Source organism: Nerophis lumbriciformis, linkage group LG02 (assembly GCF_033978685.3).
Source record: "Nerophis lumbriciformis linkage group LG02, RoL_Nlum_v2.1, whole genome shotgun sequence".
Taxonomy (NCBI): Eukaryota; Metazoa; Chordata; class Actinopteri; order Syngnathiformes; family Syngnathidae; genus Nerophis; species Nerophis lumbriciformis.
The window spans coordinates 33,149,709-33,173,821 of NC_084549.2; the positions used below are offsets into that span (position 1 = coordinate 33,149,709).

The 24,113-nt window shown below is 39.8% G+C and overlaps 2 protein-coding genes across 5 annotated transcripts in view; both read left to right on the forward strand.

Annotated features, from left to right (window-relative positions):
* Positions 1–12,555, forward strand: part of ptk7b (protein tyrosine kinase 7b) — a 169,440-nt gene extending 156,885 nt beyond the window's left edge. The window contains exons 13-20 of the mRNA XM_061961205.1: positions 1,758–1,885; positions 3,137–3,337; positions 4,675–4,836; positions 4,918–5,150; positions 5,230–5,310; positions 5,959–6,110; positions 6,238–6,416; positions 11,060–12,555. Coding sequence (XP_061817189.1) covers positions 1,758–1,885; positions 3,137–3,337; positions 4,675–4,836; positions 4,918–5,150; positions 5,230–5,310; positions 5,959–6,110; positions 6,238–6,416; positions 11,060–11,220 — 1,297 coding nt within the window. The 3' untranslated portion in view covers positions 11,221–12,555. The remainder of the gene's footprint in view (positions 1–1,757; positions 1,886–3,136; positions 3,338–4,674; positions 4,837–4,917; positions 5,151–5,229; positions 5,311–5,958; positions 6,111–6,237; positions 6,417–11,059) is intronic.
* A 9,022-nt stretch (positions 12,556–21,577) lies between these two features.
* LOC133606914 (serum response factor-like) overlaps positions 21,578–24,113 on the forward strand; it is a 65,375-nt gene continuing 62,839 nt past the window's right edge. For all 4 annotated transcript variants that reach the window (XM_061961368.2, XM_061961350.2, XM_061961376.2 and 1 more), the window contains exon 1: positions 21,578–22,369. In XM_061961368.2, the coding sequence (XP_061817352.1) occupies positions 21,743–22,369 (627 nt within the window). In that variant the 5' untranslated portion in view covers positions 21,578–21,742. The remainder of the gene's footprint in view (positions 22,370–24,113) is intronic.

Below are 24,113 nucleotides of genomic sequence, written 5' to 3' on the forward strand. Positions count from 1 at the left end.
AGGAACTATAGGGGGAGCTTTATGCAGCATGGAAGCAGGAAAACCAGAGGACACACAGAGGAACGCTCAGACAAGACAAGTGGTGGAGAAAAACAGGAAGTGGAAAACAAAAATAAGAGAGCTGGACAGGAAGTAATTAAGAAAATATTAATGAAGTCAAAACTGTCATGTGCGATCATGACATGACTCATTAAAACAATTCAATGCTGAATTGCAATAGTCATCACTCGAGGTTGAAATCTTTGGACACCTCAGGATTTGATCCGATTCCGGTCATCACAATAAGGAAGCCTTTCACCAACATCCATCCATCCATTTTCTACCGCTTGTCCCGTTCGGGGTGGCGGGGGGTGCTGGAGCCTATCTCAGCTGCATTCGGGCGGAAGGCGGAGTACAAGTCGCCAGCTCATCCCTTTTCCCCAACATTTGAGGCCAAAATTATTTTTCCCCAGACCAAATTTGGAGTTAAATATTTATTTGAAAATTGGGTATCTTTTAGCTGAAAATGTGGAATGTGGCTTAATATTCTTTTAAACATTATTATTTGTGATGGGTCAAACGATACTGAAACATTGATACCTGATACCTTATGATTTTAAGGAGTGATACTGTGTCTCTCGAAGTCTCAATGTATGTGTCACTTTAAGAAAACATGTGATCGACATGTGATGCATTAGCTGCAGTTTCATTTGGCTGTGAAGCGCCAATTGGCTCACAAATGACAGCTTGTACTGAAAAAGTCGGGTAGAATGCGTCACCATCATTTAACTATTGAAGTAGAACTAAGAAATATGAAAAAATCAATATCAATGCAGTGTCAATAGAGCTTGTGAGTGTGCCGTACACTCCCTGAGGTGTCATTTACCCATCGCTAATTATCAACATAATTTTTTTAGATTATTACTATGCTTTAATCAGGTTTTTTTTCATCTTATGATAAATAGTTCCATGTCCAGAATTGTTTACACTATCTCAATATGTTCTAGTCTTATGGGGAGATGCAGCAATTTCAGCAAAAATTTAAAAACATGTAAGAACAAATTTGTGTTAAAAAAAAAAAAAGAAAACGAAAAGCAAGTTTATTTTTTTATTTTTACTTCCTACAATGGGCTTAGCAGAAAATATACAATCTCCTCTCTGTATATATAAAGTGGGTAACTCAGGGTACCACACTTTGGGGGAAAAAAAACAGTTATGCTATGCGTTACCAAAATACGTTAGAAGGATGCAAATTATTGTTGTTGTTTGGATTTTTTGGAGGGGGAGTTCAAAATAGTTAGAGAATAATTTTCCTAATGTACTGTAAAAAAAATGGCTATCATAAATTAATTTCTTCTTGCCACTTCATTGTGCTATTTTCAGCCAGAAAATACCCATTTAACCAATAAATATTCACGTGTATTAAAATTTGGTGAGGTTATGAATGAGTTTGGGTGTAGTTTTATCTGCTTGGTTAAAGATCCAGGAGATGATTTAGTTCGTAACAGGAATTGTTTGAAAATGCGCAGCATTTCATATTGTAGAAGCCAGAGAGACAAAATCGCTACTAAAAGTATCACCACTACTTTTTTTTCCATGCTTATGGCTTCTTATAAAACATGACAGCATTGGACATGCCAGTCTTCAGGACACGGAAAACAAGGAAGTGTCATGTGTAGAACAGTGTTCTGTCAGCAGGGCTCGCCCTTCTGTCAAGTCCTCCACATTGTGAACATAATGAGTTCATCTTCTTACATCTGAGTCATTCTTTCTTCCAGGATCCAGAAGATGCCCAATGGCTCCCTGGTGATTTCAGACGTCACTACAGACGACACAGGCAGATACACGTGTGTGGCTGGGAACAGCTGCAACATCAAAGACCGTGTGGCTCAGCTCTATGTCGTGGGTTAGTCTCAAACACACACATGCACACTAATGAGCACAGAGACGCACAGTGGACACAAGGCACGATCACAAGCGCTGAATGAAAGCGTTTATTAAACCTTCCTACTCCCCTTGTCATCCACCTCGACAGGTTAATAACCACGGCTACATCTGTGACGCCACAGCTGTCAGGGGAGTGATGAGATTGGGCAGGCGATAGATCTAATAACACTTTTGTCTCCTGTATCGTCCTTCTCAAGCTTAACTATACAATTTGTCGCCAAAATAGAAGGCTAAAATGTGGAAATATTGCACAGATAAATAGATAGAAAGATACATGAGTCATCTCCAAGAGAAATTCACATTTCCAGCAGCTTTACAAGGGTAGACATGCAAAGTTTAGGAAAATGTTTTACTAAAAATGGCATAATGATAAATATACCTATATTACCTGCTCAGTGGCCTAGTGGTTAGAGTGTCCGCCCTGAAATCGGTAGGTCGTGAGTTCAAACCCCGGCCGAGTCATACCAAAGACTATAAAAATGGAACCTATTACCTCCCTGCTTGTCACTCAGCATCAAGAGTTGGAATTGGGGGTTAAATCACCAAAATGATTCCCGAGCGCGGCCACCGCTGCTGCTTATTGCTCCCCTCACCATCCTAGGGGATGGAACAAGGGGATGGGTCAAACTCAGAGAGTAATTTCACCAAGTGTGTGTCTGACTATCAGTGGTACTTTAACTTAAACTTTAAGCAAAATAAGAGACATTAAAATACAAAACAAGATAAGATAAAACAGTTCCGGTTTCATGGTGCAAAATGTTAGTGAGCAGAAGGACAAAAGACCAGTGTGCAAGTTTTGTATAGTGTAATATAGGTAATATAAGGTAGGTCATCATTTTACTTTAATGGGTAATGATTCAAAATATCTGAAAAGAAGTAGTTTATATTTTTAAAACCTGTGTCTCTGCAATTACTGATGATTTGTTTACTTTCTGTGTACCAGGTCAACTATTTTGTGTATAGTAAAAGAAAGAATAAAACAGAGTTAAAATAAATAAAATGAAAAAAATGAAACAAATAAAATGTAGTCATAGTTTCTTACAAACTGCCTTTTGAAGGTAATAAATAGCACGAGACAGTTGGATTTAGACAACATTGTGGTTCTTTAGTTGTCTTCACACAAAATCATAGAGAAGGGGTTTTAAAGACTTGTTCTACTTTCCAAACATAGCAAGCGACTTTCATTATTCATGTACCCTGTGGCCGACAGATAAGCCAGCGCAGACCTATGACGAGGATGAGGACCGAGCCCCTTATAAGATGATTCAAACCATCGGCTTGTCTGTGGGGGCAGCTGTGGCTTACATCATCGTGGTGCTGGGCCTCATGTTCTACTGCAAAAAGAGACGCAACGCCAAACGACTGCACAAGGGTCAAGATGGAGAGGAGCCAGAAATGGAGTGTCTTAATGGTATGTGTCTTTGAATGTATAGGGATTTATTAAACTAGCTGGGGAAGATTCAGTATGGTTGTGTGAATGTATTTATTTATTTTTTTAAGTTACCTCAGATTTAGTGTAAAATATTCCTTTTTAAGTTAAATATTACTATTGCAGAGGTTGTGAGAACTTTTGTTGATATGAAGGGCATAGGCAAGTTTGACAACTGCCAGAATCTGGTTGTTTGCTGCCATCTTGTGTTCATATTTTGAACTACGTCTAATTTTACTTGAGCTTGTTCTTGAAACTTTGCAACTTTCTCACTTTTTCGATTCTTTAAAGTAAGTTGACAATAAATCTTTCCCCAGATGGTATCAATATTTTTCAAATAACTACATTATTTATGTTGTTGTACATGATATAGTAGCAAAATTATGATTACCGGTAGTGTTATGTAAACTAAGCAAATAAATTAAAATCCAAACCATACCTGTGTATCAAAAAATGTTTTTATAATTTATTAGAGCTGTCAATAATAATGAGTTAACACATGTGATTAATTACAATAACGCATTGCATTATTATGTATACAAGCAGAATAATCACACAATTTATTTTGACTATTCATGCTCCTTTACTTTATAGTTATACGGTCAGCGATCAGATCAATGCATACATCAGTGAAAAGATAAGTGAGGACACCAAGAAGACTGACTGTTGTGCTCGCTGGCAAATTTCACTTTAGTTGCCACCTTTTGAGCAAAAAAATGACGTGATATAATATAAAATATATTTCTGTATGACAGTCTGACATTAAATTTATATTTATGTCCAAATATTGGAATCTCTTTTTTTAAGTTGATTTAAATTATACAAGTCAAAAATAATGCTGAGAATGATTAAACATTTAATCATTTGACAGCACTAATCTTCATATTACAATTAATAAATTAAACATTGTAAGCTATTATTATAAGCTGTAATGTCCGACTTAATAAGGTTGATCCAGAATCCAATTTTCTGGCAGCAATTTAAATGTATTTCTGTTAGACATGCACAGACTCTGGGAATTGTTTGTTTTTCTGATAAAAGATATCTGTACATTTTATTACCATGAGAAAATTCTGGGTCAAAGCCATTCGCTCAATCATTTTGGAGGCTTAAGCTTAATAGGACAGCTGCTGTTTGGTATAATCTTCTACATACACATAGATTTGATTATATACATTGACAGCCTCTTATGACAGCAACATATTATTATTATAATAATAATAATATTAAAGGGTAGGATTTACAGTGTATAGCACTTTTCTGGACACACAAGGCACATAAAATGTTTTCCAATTTTGAATATGTGCTGTGTTTATCAGGCGGGGCTGTTCAACAAAATGGCCACACCACCACTGAGATCCAGGAGGAGGTGGCACTCACTAACATGGGCACCATGGCAACAACCGAGAAGCGCCACAGCCACGTCAACAGCGACAAGCTGCACTTTCCCCGAGCAAACCTGCAAACCATCACTACTTTAGGTAACTGATCCACAGGACGCAAACACGTGTTAACAAATCAACCATCATTGAGCAGACTATGACGTTTGGTCATCTTCGCAGGTAAAGGCGAGTTTGGCGAGGTCCTTTTGTCCAAAGCCAAAGGTGTCGAGGAGAGAGAGGAGGAAACGGTGGTGCTGGTGAAGAGCCTCCAGACTAAAGACGAACAGCTTCAGCTTGACTTTCGCAGAGAAGCAGAGATGTTTGCCAAGCTCAGCCACTCCAACGTGGCTCGTCTGCTGGGCCTGTGCAGAGAGGCGGAGCCGCACTACATGGTCCTGGAGTATTACGACCTGGTATACTTACACAATAACACATCTAGCAAAGGATTCATGTGGACTTTAGGTTAAAATACCTTCTTGTCTATGTGGTCAGGGAGATTTAAAGCAGTTCCTGAGGATTTCTAAGAACAAAGATGACAAGGTCAAATCTCAGCCCATCAGCACGAAGACCAAAGTAAGTGTTAATGATTGACACACAATCAACACGACACCCTGACTTCATGCTCTATCAGCTCATTAAACAGGAATTATAGCCAGCGATTTCAATATAATATAATATATCTGTATATATAATATACTGTACACATATTATGTATATATTCGTATATATGTTAGATTTTTTTTCGCTATATTAGTCTATTTATACCTGCATTGTCCTTTCCATCCTTACACTTTCCATCATTGTAACTGAGCTATTGTGTTGAACAATTTCCCTTGTGGATCATTAAAGTTTGTCTAAGTCTATAAGTCTAAGTCTAATCGCAACCATGAAAAGTCCTAAAAATGCTATCAAACACATTTTAAATTAAATATTGCACATTAAGAAAGAATTACAAGAATACAGTGCAGTATTGTACAGTTACACAACATCATGCCTTGTGAAAGCATCTTCCTGCTGAAACACTTTGAATGAATTATCTTGAGACAGCACCCTCTACTGGATTTATAGCTGCAGCACTTTTTTTTCTCTGTCAATAACAGCATCATGTTCTATTGGAGTTATAATACATTTTCTTTTTCGATATTCTAAATGTCGAACCGTGAACAGGCGGGGATTAACTGTATTGTAATTTTCCCTTCAACCTTTCCACCCTCTATCCAGGTTTCCATCTGTGCCCAAGTGGCTCGTGGGATGGAACATCTGTCCAATCATCGCTTTGTCCACAAAGACTTAGCCGCTCGTAACTGCCTAGTCAGCAGTCAGAGACGCATCAAAGTGTCGTCCCTCAGCCTTAGCAAGGACGTTTACAAAAGGTCAGATACGTCAATTGGAATTCTGAGTATTTAAAAGTCTCATTTAAGTGTCTTGGCGGCTAACAGTGCTTGTTCCTCTGTGTGTGTGCGCGTGTGTGTGTCCGTGTGTGTGTCCGTGTTTGTCTAGTGAGTACTATCACTACAGACAAGCGTGGATCCCTCTACGCTGGCTCCCTTCAGAGTCCGTGTTTGAAGACGACTTCTCCACCAAATCTGATGTTTGGGCCTTTGGAGTGCTCATGTGGGAGGTGTTCAGTCACGGGGAAATGCCTTACACCAAACTTGGAGACAATGAAGTGCTAGAAGGTCAGTGTCAGCAGTTTTGCCATGATGTACCACCACAACTGTGTAAATATTCCAGATAGAACTGTACAGAATATTGAAAATCTCACGAAAATTAATTTAACGTGTTGTTTACTATACAGTATATTTTAGGTCGAATGGTTGATATAGTTTTTTTGAAATACAATTACAATACAATTATGCTTTTTTATTGCACAGCCTCCTACCTGATTGAACTTGAATAAAGTAAATAAATAACCTACTGCACTAAATTACATGATATCTACAGTATCCATATAGCTATCTTCTACTAAAAGTGGAATAAAGTATTGAAAATTGTAGTTATTTCTCTCATAGCTAATTACTATGTTTAATAGTTTGCTTTTTGGATACAGTTACAAAGTTATAATTACAATCTAAACTAGCAGTAATTTGCAATAAACTAAAATAAGCAAAAACTAAACAGCTTACTAATATGTTCTATTACTATCTATCAACAATATGTATTTTTTTCTAGTATCTATGTTATACAGCATTAGAATAGCATGTGAGAAAATGTAAATTACTTTATCATCTTTTATATACAACATTATAATAACAAGTGATGAAATGTAACTTCATTATTTTTATTTCAAACAGCTTAACAAGATGTGACAAAATGTAAATTAAGTACTTTTGTGTCTATTTTTAAATAAAATCATAATGACGTGATGGAATGTAAATTGATTATATTAGTATACATTTTAATAAGCATTTTCATAAGTGATGATGGAAAGTAAAATCATTATATATTATATTCTTACTCTAGTTGGAAATTAATGATCAGCTGTTTTAAAAACATGAATTTTAAAGAAATGGGAGAAGCTTTGAATGTTCTGTGCTCTTGTTTCCATGTCCGTGTCATTTAAAAAACAAAAAAAACAATACTTGTGCCAGAGCAGACGTTGACTCTCTATAGCTGACATCATGTTGTCTGCAAACTGGTTGCCAGACATACCATACTTAACATATTTTTACGATAATTTCACTCTCTGTTAGGGCTGGGCGAAATGGCTGAAAACTGCACCACGACATAAGTGTTTTATATCAGTCAATATCGAGAATTATTGATATTTTTTATGACCTATCGAAAATAAGGACTAAGAAAAAAATATAATAAATGTAAACATGTTTGTTGAAAATGTAACCTTACTCTGATTTTAATCCCCTCAGTTATCAAGGCAGAAAGGAAAGGAAATGTCAACACAAAACACTCAATCAATGTAAACACAATTCTAAAATCACATTAAACACGTAACAATAACTAACCTCTTAAAATGAAGGTGGAGAAATAAGGAATATAAATGCTTATTAAAGTGTAATAAAATAGTACAAAGTGTAAAAATGTAAACATGGACAAACCTGAGAAGAACAATTTTCTGCAGGTTTAGAGACAGGAAGTTATGGCTGTGCTCTAAAGGGTGAGCACACCTAAGGTGGTGTGGTACTACTGGTCTTGGTGAGGACGAGAGTCTTGCAAAACCACAGACCACATTGGTCTGACTACGGTCTGTTTTTAAAAAATCCCAAAACTGCCATACCTTCGAGGTGACTTCCTGTTTTATCAACAATTTTTTGCTTTCTGCTGCACTCATTTTTAGTTTCTCTTCTCAAGAACCAACCGCAAGACAACAAGATGACGCTACCAAACTTGATAGTTGTTACCTAATTGGCTATTGAGGCTGGAACATACTCTTGCGTCACGTAGCTTGCGTCCCCTCTCACACGTCTTGTTTGATTTAGAGTCCTTCCATGGAGGTTGGTGCCAGATGTGTAATTCTCTTTCAAAACACTAAGAGGCAGTGTGTCCTGAAGGAGCAACCGCAGCTGTGGTTGACTAGATATTTACCTTCTATTGCAGAGTGACGACAACCACAACATCGACTTCGTTGTCTACACTGAAACTAATCATTCAGAATCATCAGTTTACTTTTAATTGATGTTTAACTTATCAACCAAAGTAAAATACCTTCCTGAAGACGGACTGTGCAACTTCTGAACGAGTCGCGGCAGAGGACGCCATTATTATTTGCAATGCAATAAAAGGGAGCGACCATGAAATTATAAGTAAACCAAACTGTTAACTAACTATTTTAACGACATGCTGGTGGTAATGTGTATGGTCATGTGCTATTGATGTGTGGCAATAAAAGTTAAAAAGAGTGTCAGTACACAAAACGCTAAAAAACGACACATTCAATAATAATTTTTAGAGCTTACCGAGATATGAAGTACACAATATCTGTTTTCATGCACATTTTGTCTTAAATCTGCTCTCCTGTGGTCGGGGACGCTCCTCTGCAAAAGCTGACCAATCACAGCTCTGCGGTCTGCGTCGCCACAGACGCAAAGCTAGGATTTCTGGGGTGTGCATTTAAGGCTTGCGGACGGTACTCAGGGGAGGGGGCAAGACGGCGTCGTTTACGCAAGTTACGTGACTCGAGAGTGTACACCAGGCTTTATCGTGTCACTCCCACTCATCAGTAATCACTTCCTGCCTTTGTTCATGCAACCAACCTTACTTTGCAACTTCCGGTTTCTTCCAACAAGAAAGAGAACATTTTTTTTACGTTTTATTGAACGCATTTGTTATTGATATCGATTACGTGTCTATCACAATATATAAACCCCGTTTCCATATGAGTTGGGAAATTGTGTTAGATATAAATATAAACGGAATACAATGATTTGCAAATCCTTTTCAACCCATATTCAATTGAATGCACTACAAAGACAAGATATTTGAAGTTCTTATTTTTGCAAATAATAATTAACTTAGAATTTCATGGCTGCAACACGTGCCAAAGCAGTTGGGAAAGGGCATGTTCACCACTGTGTTACATCACCTTTTCTTTTAACAACACTCAATAAACGATTGGGAACTGAGGAAACTAATTGTTGAAGCTTTGAAAGTGGAATTCTTTCCCATTCTTGTTTTATGTAGAGCTTCAGTTGTTCAACAGTCCGGGGTCTCCGCTGTCGTATTTTACGCTCCATAATGCACCACACATTTTCGATGGGAGACAGGTCTGGACTGCAGGCGGGCCAGGAAAGTACCCGCACTCTTTTTTTACGAAGCCACGCTGTTGTAACACGTGCTGAATATGGCTTGGCATTGTCTTGCTGAAATAAGCAGGGGCGTCCATGAAAAAGACAGCGCTTAGATTGCAGCTTTTGTTGTTCCAAAACCTGTATGTACCTTTCAGCATTAATGGTGCCTTGAGAGATGTGTCAGTTACCCATGCCTTGGGCACTAATGCACCCCCATACCATCACAGATGCTGGCTTTTGAACTTTGCGTCGATAACAGTCTGGATGGTTCGCTTCCCCTTTGGTCCGGATGACACGATGTCGAATATTTCCAAAAACAATTTGAAATGTGGACTCGTCAGACCACAGAACATTTTTCCACTTTGCATGAGTCCATCTTAGATGATCTCGGGCCCAGAGAAGCCGACGGCGTTTCTGGATGTTGTTGATAAATGGCTTTCGCTTTGCATAGTAGAGCTTTAACTTGCACTTACAGATGTAGCGACGAACTGTATTTAGTGACAGTGGTTTTCTGAAGTGTTCCTGAGCCCATGTGGTGATATCCTTTAGAGATTGATGTCGGTTTTTGATACAGTGCCGTCTGAGGGATCGAAGGTCACGGTCATTCAATGTTGGTTTCCGGCCATGTCGCTTACATTGAGTGATTTCTCCAGATTCTCTGAACCTTTTGATGATATTACGGACCGTAGATGTTGAAATCCCTAAATTTCTTGCAATTGCACTTTGAGAAACGTTGTTCTTAAACTGTTTGACTATTTGCTCACGCAGTTGTGGACAAAGGGGTGTATCTCGCCCTATCCTTTCTTGTGAAAGACTGAGCATTTTTTGGGAAGCTGTTTTTATACCCAATCATGGCACCCACCTGTTCCCAATTAGCCTGCACACCTGTGGGATGTTCCAAATAAGTGTTTGATGAGCATTCCTCAACTTTATCAGTATTTATTGCCACCTTTCCCTATTTCTTTGTCACGTGTTGCTGGCATCAAATTCTAAAGTTAATGATTATTTGCAAAAAAAAAATATTTATCAGTTTGAACATCAAATATGTTGTCTTTGTAGCATATTCAACTGAAAATGGGTTGAAAATGATTTGCAAATCATTGTATTCCGTTTATATTAGCATCTAACACAATTTCCCAACTCATTTGGAAACAGGGTTTGTACATTGATATTGTTTTATCGGCCAGTCCTACGCTCTGTACAATGTATGATGAATCATTCCAGAAATGCCCTAATGTGGGATTATTTGAACCCTTGAAAACACAAACAGGACACATCCTACACTGCGCATTGTTTCACGTGCCTCTTTACAGGCAGGTGGGGGCGCTGTTCTGCTAGTAGCAGCTTAGTTCCTTAGTTAATGTGTTAGCGTAGCAAATGGCTCAAAGCAGCGTCCTATGGAGTATATACGATTATGTCTCAAAATACGATAAATGGAAGCTTCTGGTACGATAATTTGTCACATGTGCCAACACTGGGTTGAATCCATAGTTGCCTCAGTTGCTTCAAACCAGATTAAATCCTGATTTGAACGATCAATGAATGCATTATTTTTCTCTAACCAACACTCTCTGCAGGCTTGCAGACAGGGAAGCTGAAGCTGCCCCCTATAGAAGGATGCCCCTCCAAAATGTCCAAGCTCATGGTCAGCTGCTGGGCCCCCAGCCCCAAGGAGCGGCCCTCCTTCAGCGACGTGGTGCGCACTCTGGGAGAGACGTCCTCTGATAGCAAAGTGTGACACAGCAACATCCCGAGTAGTGGAACTTAAGTCTTCTCTCTTCCTGCGAACAAAGACGGACTATTTAGTCTCACTCTTCAGGGACCAAGGAGAATTTTAAATATGCATTTCAGACTAGAAAGGAGAATTGTTTGCCATTTCAGCGGAAGCGCACACAGATTTTTTCCATTTTTTTTTTTTTTGTGAGCGCCGCCTGGAGTTTTTACGTTTGCCTTAAACGCAGCATGGATGACAACCCTCTTGCTCAACTTCCTGTCTGTGTGAGCCTGCCGGTTCGGTCGCAGAGACTCTTTACCAACTCTGTGCCTCTCTTCTCCACGCACACACTGAGAATGTGGTCTTGTATTATACAACTGTCCTTGAACCTATCATCCTCATTATCACCACCAGGATGCTCAAATCGGTGTGTGTGCATGAAGGTGTGTAACTGTTACGCAAGGCGGACTTGTTTGAAAATGAGTCTTTCGGGATGATAAAACAAAAAAAAAAAAGTACATAGCCAAGAACTGACTGTTCCATTTTGTATATTTTAAAGAGTGTTTTTGTTCTTGTATCAACTTTTGCGGTGCTTATTATCTAACACTATGTCCAAGTTTCAGGGATCCACCGGGAGTGTGTTGAACCTGCAGAGGTCCTCACCTGTGGGTCCACCTGTGTGTGTGTGTGCAATGCTGCAAAAGGGGACCAGTGTACATAATGTAGAGGCCTTGCACTAACCTCCCTCGTTTTGTCTTTTGCCAACACAGTGTGTTGAAGGCCTCTTTATTTATAGTGAAGGTCCTGTGTGTGTGTGTGTTTTTATTTGGATCAGTGTGTTGTAGAAAGGTACTGCTCTAACGTCATTCTCATGATCCGTCTGTGTGTTTATGGCCCAACCGGCTAAACATGCTAACAAAGAACAAAAAAACTGAGTCACTGCTGGTCACCAGTATACTGAAATAAGTGCCTGGTAAATGAAGGATGATCTAAAAGTTGTTTCCCTTTTTTAAATTTTTTTTTTTTACATGTTCTAATCAAATCCCTTTGTTGATGACACCTTTTTGTATAAGTTGTTTTTAGTGTGATATGTTTCTATGAATGCTAGGCACTCACATCTAAATCTTTTTTTATCTGCTTCAGCAAAAGTCCACTGTTACTGTATAATGGATATATACAAAAGTATACATACTGCTTCCAATAAAGGTTCACAACATTTTTACTCAATTGTTTTTTGGAATAAGGTTACATGTTCAGTAACAGCTGATTCTGTAAATGGTCTGTATTTATATCATATGTTTACATTTTCCGGACCATAGGGTCTATTTTTGCTCTTTTTTTTAATTTATAGGGCGCATTAAAGGAGTCATATTATATTTTTTTTTTCTAAATTCCTTGTGGTCTACATAACATGTAATGGTGGTTCTTTGGTCAAAATGTTGCATAGATTATGTTTTACAGATCATCTTCAAGCCGCTTTCTGACAGTCGCTTCCGGATGTGGGCGGTCTTATTTACATGACTTCTCCCCGTCATCTTTGTTGTGACGGTGTAGCGTTCAAGGACGGGCGTAGAAGAAGTGTCAAAAGATGGAGCAAACTGTTTTAATGGCATTCAGACTTTACTTAAATCAATAACGGAGCAGCATCTCCTCATCCGGAAACAACAACACCGATAATATGTCCCGTGAAAAACCGTCCGACCGGAACTCTATTAACTAAAGTTCCTTGGATGAATAATGTAAGCTCACTACACCGGTATGTTTTAGCGCTTTTATGGCAGATATAAGTAAAACTTTACACTACTTTATATTAGAAATGGCAACAGTGGAGGATGAATGTCCCATAACAAGAAGATTGAGAAAAAGAAGAAGCTTATCGACTACGGGGTCGACACAGACTACAAAGGCGGACGCGCGGAATTTTTCAGGATTTATGCAGATCCCAAATACAGATCAGCAAGTACCAGAAGGTAAGAAAAGTTTATTTTGCATAATATTGCGAAACAAAACACTAGATTATATGTCTTACCTTGAACACACACTATAATAATACTCGTATGTTGAAGCACATCAAGCGATGTGGCTTTGTAGCTAACCAAAGTCGTAAGAAAACATTTTGAAAGATTTTTGAGCGCCATGTGTGTAATGTTCTATATTTTCAATAGTACATAAAAAATGTTGGTGTTGTTTACTTGAGTCATATTGCCATCATAGTGCAGTCTACGTGTATCTCTTATGTTTGACTGCCATCTACCGGTTACACTTATCAATACACTATGTACCAAATAAAATTGCTTCGAGGTCGGTAAGCAAAACCAAAATGATTCCGTACATTAGGCGCACCGGGTTATAAGGCACACTGTCGAGTTTTAAGGGGGAAAAAAAGGATTTTAAGTGCACCTTATAGTCCGGAAAATACAGTATATGGCAGAAGCTGGATTCAAAGCAGGAACCCTCTACCATCTGAGCCATGCCGCCCCTGTAAGATTACTCCCTTAGCAAAATATGAAGAGTTGAGTCAGTTATACATTAATTTGTATTTGATTATGGAAAATGAGTATTTAATCCCCAACCAACGAAGGTCATGTGCCCATGAAGCACACACATTTGTCCTGTTTCTTGAAGAAAGTACTCCTAAACTCAACTGGTTATGTGGAGAAAAGACTTCTGTCATAAAAGCTGTCTCTTCTATTCAAGACAAAATACGCTGCAGGGACAAAATTGTAGACCTGCGCAAGACTGGAATAAACTTCAAGGAGCATGGTAGGCAATAAACCCTTATTGACGTAATCATTCCTTAATGAAAGAAGAAATACAAGATAACAGCCAATTATCCTCTCTGAGGTCGTTGGTCCATGTTTTCTGAGAAAGGTTTACACAGCTGGCTAATGACACCAAGCGTCCTGGGAATAAAGGCACCAAGAAAAAAAGTTTCTTTTAATGCAGAATTTCTGATGTCATTAGTGCGATGTCTAAATCAGGTTGTCCAAACTTTTTCCACTGAGTGCCGCACACTGAAAAATCAACGCGTGCGGAGGCCATTTTGATATTTTTATTCTTCAACAATTGTAATATTTATAGATTTTTTTTTTAACCTTTAGGGCTCTCCTCAATTGTGTTCCCAGTCACAATTTTTTTTGTTTAAACAAGTGTTTTTAAATGATTGTTATTCTATTATTCAGTGCTTACGGCTGCTTGACTTCCTCACAGACAGACCCCAGTCTGTGAGAGTGGGCCACAACACCTCCAGTGCCATCTCCCTGAGCACCGGCTCCCCCCAGGGCTGCGTCCTGAGTCCGCTGCTGTTCACGTTGATGACTCATGACTTCTGCGCCAGGTCCACTACTAACCACATTGTGAAGTATGAGTAGTGGGCCTCATCCGTGACAACAAAGACATGGACTACAGGGAGGAGGTGAAACATCTGGTTGACTGGTGCAGAACCAACAACCTGGTCCTGAACGTCAACAAGACCAAGGAGATCATCGTTGACTTCAGGAAGCACCAGTCCAGTCACGCTCCACTCTTCATCAACAGTGGAGATGGTAAGCAGCACCAAGTTCCTGGGGGTGCAGATAACTGACAATATAACCTGGTCCCTACACACCGGAGCTCTTGTAAAAAGAGCTCAGCATCGCAGGCACTTTTTGCGTCGGATGAAAAGAGCACAGCTCCCTCCCCCCATTCTCACCACATTACACAGAGGCACTATAGAGAGCCTACTGACCAACAGCATCTCTGTCTGGACTGGAGCCTGCAATGCCTCAGACTGGAAGTCTCTCCAGAGAGTGGTGAGGACGGCGGAAAAGATCATCAGGACTCCTCGTCCTCCTATCCAGGAGATCGCAAAAAGCCGCTGCCTGACCAGGGCTCAGAAAATCTGCAAAGACTCCTCCCACCCCCACCAAGGACTGTTTTTACTGCTGGACTCTAGAAAGAGGTTCCGCAGCCTCCGAAGCAGAACCTTCAGGTTCTGTAACAGCTTCTTCCCTCAGGCCGTAAGACTCTTGAACGCATCATAATTATCCCCTCAACTCCCCCCAAAATGGATTAACTCGCTGGAATAATAAAAAGACAATATAACATACATCCATAAATGTGGACGCATGTGAAAAAGTGCAATATATTTATCTGTACAGTAATCTATTTATTTATTTATATATATTTATTTATTATATATATATATTTATATATTATTTATATCTATATATATTTATTTATTTATATATGCACCTTATTGCTTTTTTATCCTGCACTACCATGAGCTTATGTAACGAAATTTCGTTCTTATCAGTACTGTGAAGTTCAAATTTGAATGACAATAAAAAGGAAGTCTAAGTCTTACATCTCTAGATCAACTTCAGTTCTGTCAATATAAAGTTGTTTTTTTTAAATGATCTTTTTGTCAAAACCCTGTTTTTTTTGGCAAAAACAAAATATGCAATATTTTCCCCAAAGAGTGGAATATTTGATGTGAAATAATTGGAGAGCCTTAAAACAGTCAAGAATTCATAACAACATATCTATCAATCTTTGTTGCAGACCTTAAGATCCACGTAGATTCTATTTCATTCGTTTTTGACCAATAACAGTAGAAAAAAAAAAAAAGTCCTGCTAAAATTATTGGGGATGCAAAAGTGCCCTACTCAGAAGAGTATTAAAAAACATCTTACTTTTTTTATTTATTTTTTTACTTTTAACACTTAAACGCACCCTGCCCTCTTTTTGGAATTTTGCCTATCGTTCACAATGGTTATGAGACTTTTTATTGTTATTTTAATTTTTTATTTTAAAGATGATAATCCAGGGTGTAGCTGCCTTCCACCGGATGCACGCGACCCCAAAAGGGACAAGCGGTAGGAAATGGATGGATGGATGGAAAGCACGCTTGGAAGATGCGGCTAATAGGAGTCTCTGTTGTAGTCTTCACAGCCCTCTAAAACAACTATAAAACCCTCCAACATTTCATATACCCACTGCAAGTCTATTCATACGTTCATAACAATATGTAATATACAATATGTAGGTCATTTTAAGCTTCCTTTAGCACATTTATTTCCATTTGCGAGTGTGTTCTAATCATGGCAGACTTGGTTACAAACAACAAAGTTGACTATTTTTGGACAAATGAGGATTCGCAATCTTATCTTTTTGAAGTTGAATATACGGAGGAAGAACTACTGCTTATAGAAGCCAGCACGAAGAGAGACTGAAACGTTGGAGCAGACGGCAGCCGGGAGAATGAGGTCGGTATGACTTTTCGCTGCAAATATGGAACTTGGAGCCAAGCTATGCCGACATAAATGGGGTGCTTACCCAAAATTAACTGGAAACATACCCGGCCGGCTGCACCAATCAGACAAATGTCCATCGAGTGAGTATGATATAATATTGATCATAATACACGCAGCACATGTGGGATAATACTTTACAGATACTGTAATATGATTGTTCACGTTTTTCAGTCAGTACAGATTGGTGTTTTATTGCATTGTGTTGTGCATTACAAACTCAAAAGCCATTTCGCTGCTGACACAAGAAGCCAGTTTACCTCTAGCTAGCTTACAGCTAATTCTGTAGCATGCAGTTGCAAGGCGATGTGTTACTACGCTAGAAAAAGAGTTCCTCTGTGTTTGTGCTTACAATAACAATGTTGCAACAGCTTGGTTATAATACAGGTTAAGTATTGTTGGCAGTTTTTGAATGCATTTTCAAAGTGATTTAGAGGCAGAATGGATTGCTCTTAATTGGCTGCATTTCTGGCAACCTAGAACAAGACATTTTTTTATCAATTCGAATGTTAAAAAAACAAAAAACTTTTGTCGTCTTGTCTCTCATTAGGATTGTGAATGATAGGCAAAATTCCCCCAAAAAGTGCAGTTCCCCTTTAAGTCTTTATATCAACTTCAGATCTATCTGTCGATAATACAAAACCCAAAACCAGTGGAGTTGGAACGTTGTGTAAATTGTAACTCGTAAATAAAAACACAATACAATGATTTGTAAATCCTTTTCAACTTATATTCAATTGAATATACTGCAAAGACAAGATATTTAATGTTCAAACTGAGATTTTTTTATTTTTTTTTGCAAATAATCATTAACTTAGAATTTAATGGCAGTAACACATTGCAAAAAAGTTGGCACGGGCATTTTTACCACTGTGTTACATGGCCTTTCCTTTTAACAACACTCAGTAAACGTTTGGGAACTGAGGAGACCAATTTTTTAAGCTTCTCAGGTGGAATTCTTTCCCATTCTTGCTTGATGTACAGCTTAACTTGTTCAACAGTCCGGGGGTCTCTGTTGTTGTATTTTAGGCTTCATAATGCGCCACACATTTTCAATGGGAGACAGGTCTGTACTACAGGCAGGCCAGTGTAGTACCCACACTCTTTTACTATGAAGCCACGTTGATGTAACACGTGGCTTGGCATTGTCCCGCTGAAATAAGCAGGGGCGTCTATGAAAACGTTGCTTGGATGGCAACATATGTTGCTCCAAAACCTGTATGTACCTTTCAGTATTAATGGCGCCTTCACAGATGTGTAAGTTACCCATGCCTTGGGCACTAATACACCCCCATACCATCACAGATGCTGGCTTTTTAACTTTGCGCCTATAACAATCCGGATGGTTCTTTTCCTCTTTGGTCTGGAGGACACAATGTCCACAATTTCCAAAAAAACATTTGAAATGTGGACTCATCAGACCACAGAACACTTTCACACTTTGCAGCAGTCCATCTTAGATAAGGTCGGGCCCAGCAAAGCCGGCAGTGTTTCTGGGTGTTGTTGATAAATGGCTTTCGCTTTGCATAGTAGAGTTTTTTAACTTGCACTTACAGATGTAGCGACAAACTATAGTTACTGACAGTGGTTTTCTGAAGTGTTCCTGAGCCCATGTGGTGATATCCTTTACACACTGATGTCGTTACCGCCTGAGGGATCGAAGGTCCGTAATATCATCACTTACATGCAGTGATTTCTCCAGATTCTCTGAACCTTTTGATGATATTACGGACCGTAGATGGTGAAATCCCTAAATTCCTTGCAATAGCTCATTGAGAAATGTTGTTCTTAAGCGGTTTGACAATTTACTCACACATTTGTTCACAAAGTGGTGACCCTCGCCCCATCCTTGTTTGTGAATGTCTGAACATTTCATGGAAGCTGCTTTTATGCCCAATCATGGCACCCACTTGTTCCCAATGAGCCTGTTCACCTGTGGTATGTTCCAAATAAGTGTTTGATGAGCACTCCTCAACTTTATCAGTCTTTTTTGCCACTTGTGCCAGCTTTTTTGAAACATGCTGCAGGCATCAAATTCCAAATGAGCTAATATTTGCAAAAAAATAACGTTTTCCAGTTCGAACGTTAAGTATCTTGTCTTTGCAGTGTATTCAATTGAATATAGGTTGAAAGGATTTGCAAATCATTGTATTCTGTTTTTATTTACGATTTACACAACGTGCCAACTTCACTGGTTTTGGGTACATTTTAAATATTTGTCCATGTTTTTTTCTTTGTTTTATGTCCTTTTTGTCAAAGAAAACTTGTTTTCGATATGGCAAACACACAAAATATGAAATAGTTTTCAAAAAAAATATTTCGTCGTGGAATTTTTCAAAGACAGCCTTGAATCGGTCAATAACTCATAACAACACCTACTTAGTGGCCTAGTGGTTAGAGTGTCCGCCCTGAGATTGGTAGGTTGTGAGTTCAAACCCAGGTTGAGTCATACCAAAGACTGTAAAAATGGGACCCATTACCTCCCTGCTTGGCACTCAGCATCAAGGGTTGGAATTGGGGGTTAAATCACCAAAAATGATTCCCGGGCGTGGCACCGCTGCTGCCCACTGCTCCCCTCACCTCCCAGGGGGTGAACAAGGGAATGGGTCAAATGCAGAGGACAAATTTCACCACACCTAGTGTGTGTGACAATCATTGGTACTTTAACTTTAACTTTAACATTGATTTTGATTTATTTTTTTTTTTTTGAGCAGCTTTGTGTATTTTGAGTCAACATTGCAACTTTTCCTTGTCACATTTCATCTGTTTGCTCTTTTATTCCCCGTTTTATGTTTTTTAGTACTTTTTAGAACGTGCCGCTTGCTGTTTAAATATTAGCAGCGGCTGTAAATGGTCCCTGGCCACACTTTGGTCACCCCTGGTCTAAACACTGTAAAAAAAAAAAGTAAATTCACAGCAAATTACTGGCTAATAATTGCATTTCTTTCACAGTAACATTTACTGTGTTTTACTGTCAAATAACAGTACATTTCTGGGAAATATAAGGGTATCATTTTTATTTTACATGCAGTCATCTGTTGTAATGTTACAGTACATTTTGATTACAGTATTTTGCTGTGAAAAATACTGTTACATGTTGTGAAATCCTTTTTTTTTTTTTTTACTGTGTAGTAACAAAAGAGCACCTTCAAGTTTCCCTCTTCAGATGCTTGCTGCATGTGAGCGCTTGACACATTTTGCTGGCGGCAACTTGATCGCACAATAGAAAAGTGAAGGTAACCTCAGCTTCATGACGTATTTCAGGCAAGTCTCTGCGTGCCAACCCTCAGATACTTACGTAAACGAACAACTGACATCAAATATTACCTGCATTTTCCGTGATTAAGTTTTATTCGTAACTGGACTAACCAGTACTATTTGTGTGTCACCTGACAGGACTAAATTACCCTAACTGCCCATACCAGGTGTCATTTTCCGACAGATCGCTAGAGGGCGATGTGTAAATTGACTGCCCGTGTGACTTATGCTGTATGAAGGTTCATTATGTACATTCTGCCATCTGGTGGAAAAGCATTTATTTGTTATTTCTATCACATTGCCTCACAAATAGACATCATTTGTAACATAAATGATTATTGTTTTGCACCATTTAAGTGAAATTGGATAATTTTCCCACTATTTTTTAAAGATATAATGAAGCAAAATCCAAACCAAAATGCTGTCTGTTTGGTTAAATATCTTATTTCCCAAAAACTTATAAAACATAGTTTTCAAGAGCATGTTCTTGCTTGTCCATTCATCCATTTTCTACCGCTTGTCCCTTTTTGGGGTCGCTGGAGCCTATCTCAGCTGCATTCGGGGGCGGTAGGCGGGGTACACCCTGGACAAGTCGCCACCTCATCGCAGGGCCTACACAGATAGACAGACAACATTCACACACTCACATTCACACACTAGGGCCAATTTAGTGTTGCCAATCAACCTATCCCCAGGTGCATGTCTTTGGAGGTGGGAGGAAGCCGGAGTACTCGGAGGGAACCCACACAGTCAAGGGGAGAACATGCAAACTCAACACAGAAAGATCCCGAGCCCGGGATTGAACTCAGGACCTTCGTATTGTGAGGCAGATGCACTAACCCCTCTTTCACCGTGCTTTGCTTGTGTTTTCTATAAATGTATTTTCTACATTCTTTTTAGACAGTCATCTGAACAATGGTGACCGTGATCTAATCTGAATTTTTTTCCACAGAGGGCAGCATAGGGAAAAACAAAATTATCACGTTGGTGCATTTTGTACACCAAAGGTGCTGAAACCAATCCAATATTTGTATTTATTTATTGAGTAAATCTACATTTGTTGCCATTTGCTGCGTAAGGAGTTGTAAACAAAGTATTTGTTATGTAAGATTGTATATTGTTGTATGAGTTTTCAGACGCCAGATAGAAAGCTGCATTTAATGTATCATTGAATATAGTAAATTAGCTGTGGGCCACATATGTCCCTGGGGCCACACTTTGCACACCACTAGCATAAACACCATAAGAACATGTCGCCATTAGCCTTGCGACATATATAAATGGGTCTATACTAACCATTACAAATAATCCTAATTTTTTTTCATCTGAGATAACTAACAAACCAATAAACAAAACTCCAAATGTTTTGTTATTTTGGTTCCTCTGCCACAGTGACGTTGTCGGTAGCGCAACCATGTTGGTATTTATGCAAATACGACCTCTCTCGGCCAATGGCTGCACAGTTCTGATCATCCTCAGCCAATCAGGAGTCACCTCCGTGACTCACCAAATAAGGAGCGACAACACCAAATAAGGAAACGCAGTATCTCTTTATAAGGAGGAAGGTAGTTCCCTTGTTATCGTATTACTCCGCCGTCGTAAACGCTGGCGTAAAATGTGGATTTTTGAATTTTTTTTTAAAGCATTACCGGATGCATTTGGGTATATTTATGCAATTGAATGTACTTTATTTGTGACTTGCAAGTTCATGTTGTTTTGGGTTTAGTTCACAACTGGGACTATATCACACGGCGGAGTAACACGGTGGCCGCTTTCCGCGTTGTCCTTTTAGAGAAAGCGCTGAGAGTTTGGTCGATAGAGGAGGACGAAGACAAGTGTGGAGGCCGCCGAGAGTTCACTGAGCGGCATCACTTTGACAACTTTCTTCCCGGACTCTTCCCAGGTTGTCTGACCCGCTGGTACATGCGTCATTTATACGGGACAGCGAGCTCCAGCTTTGCGGGCTGTTGTCAACACGGTCGCCCCCAGTAAGTAGAATGTTACCGAGCCAGGTGGGGTCGGCACAACCGGGAAACGCGTCAGGTAGAGCTGCCGGAGGGCTCGGTTCAAGCCTCGTCGCTGGCGGGATTCGCCCCGTCTCGATCCGAACAGGGCAAGCTTCTCTGGGGCTCAGCGAGAGTGTCGCGCGGCACGGAAGCAGAGAAACCATCGGGATGCTGGGGGCGAACGGTCCAGGGGGTCCGCGAGCCGTGAGGTCTGGCAACGGCACCGGAGTGAGCCCGCTGCAGTCCGCCATCCAGGGCGGCATGGTGGGTCTCAACGCGGGGATGGTGCTGCCTCACGGGGCCAGGTTCGACCCGGACAGGGAGACGGTGCCTCTGTGCAGCGGCTCGGACAATGACTCCGACTCGGGGGATGACGACGACCCGCTTGGGGACCACCGGAGAGGAGTGAAGCGGGAGAGGGCGGAGATGGAGGCGGCCGTGACGGGGCAGGAGGTCGGGGTCGCTCCCGGAGCTTACGGCCTGGTTCCCGGTGGGGTGGCGGGGGCCAAGCCCGGCAAGAAGACACGTGGTCGCGTCAAGATAAAGATGGAATTTATTGACAACAAGTTGAGACGTTACACCACTTTTAGCAAGAGGAAGACTGGCATCATGAAGAAGGTGAGTGTTGCAGCCATGTTCACTCACCTGCACATGAAATCTCACATGTGATTGCACAGCCTGCTGGTTGCAACGTAGCCCAGTGTAAAACTGCACTGTTGAGTTGAGTTTGTGTTTATTTCTAACATGCATGCATACAACATGATACATCACAATTTCCAGTTTCTCTATTCAACATGTTCGAAAAGGAGTAGGAAGATGCACAGCTTATTTAATCCTATACCCCTTGTATCACCTGAAAGTCAGCAAATCCCCATTGATCGAACGCGGAGCTGTGATACAGCAAATGGGGCTAAAAGCTACTATAGCTGTCAACTCATTGTCCAGTCCAGCTCTTATGCCATTGATAAAGTGAGGTTTACAAGCACACTCGTTTGCATCCGTTACGTCACAGGTGTCAAAACTCAAGGCCCAGGGCAGGCCACATTATTTTGCGTGGCCAGCGAAAGCGTGACATTGTTCCCCAAGAAGGCATTACATTTTTATTTTAACAAAGTTGAAGTTATAAATATTTGAATTTGTAAGCTTTTTTTATTTTATTTTTATCAATGAACCTTTTCCAAATGTATTAGGATGAGCCGAGGATGTCGTTGTGGCTTGTGCAGCCCTTTGAGACACTAGTGATTTAGGGCTCAATAAATAAACTTTGATTCATTGATTGATAATCTTAAATATCTGCTGTTCTAAAGCAAGTTTTCCATCAGTTTGTTGGTAGACAATGCCAATAATCAAATGAAGCCTGACTGAGGAAAATGTGAATGCCAACCACGCCAATGGACCACAACACCAACATGTCCTACACGTGCATGTGACCCGAAAAACATCAATGTGCACGACACATACACCGTCCAATTGAGTTGCGACTTTATGCATACGCCTTAACTGAGGGCATTATTTGACACAATTGCAAGTGTGAACACAAACCAGTGACCACCAAGTACAAGTGTGAATGTGCACTAATATTTTAGTCTTATTTATCTTCTGTAAAGGGTAGTGTAGTGCAGTTGTGCACCACTGCCAACTATATAAAACATCACAAAACTAATTCAGTGTCTTTAAGGGCAGAGTTTCTGTGTGTTGGATCTCATTAGGTACTGCAGATGTATCTATAATGTTATAGGTATTTTGTAGAGATGTCCGATAATGGCTTTTTTGCCGATATTCCGATATTGTCCAACTCTTAATTACCGATATCAACCGATACCGATATATACAGTTGTGGATTTAACACATTATTATGCCTAATTTTGTAGTGATGCCCCGCTGGATGCATTAAACAATGTAACAAGGTTTTCCAAAATAAGAGAATAATTTCAACTCAAGTTATGGCTGCCATATTTATTATTGAAGTCACAAAGTGCATTATTTTTTTTAACATGCCTCAAAACAGCAGCTTGGAATTTGGGACATGCTCTCCCTGAGAGAGCATTAGGAGGTTGAGTGGAGCGGGGTTTTTAGCGAGTGCTGCAAGGGTTTCTGGGTATTTGTTCTGTTGTGTTTATGTTGTGTTACGGTGCGGATGTTCTCCCGAAATGTGTTTGTCATTCTTGTTTGGTGTGGGTTCACAGTGTGGCGCATATTTGTAACAGTATTAAAGTTGTTTATACGGCCACCCTCAGTGTGACCTGTATGGCTGTTGATCAAGTATGTCTTGCATTCGCTTGTGAGTGTGTGAAAAGCCGTAGATATTATGTGACTGGGCCGGCACGTAAAGGAAGTGCCTTTTAAGTTTTATTGACGCTCT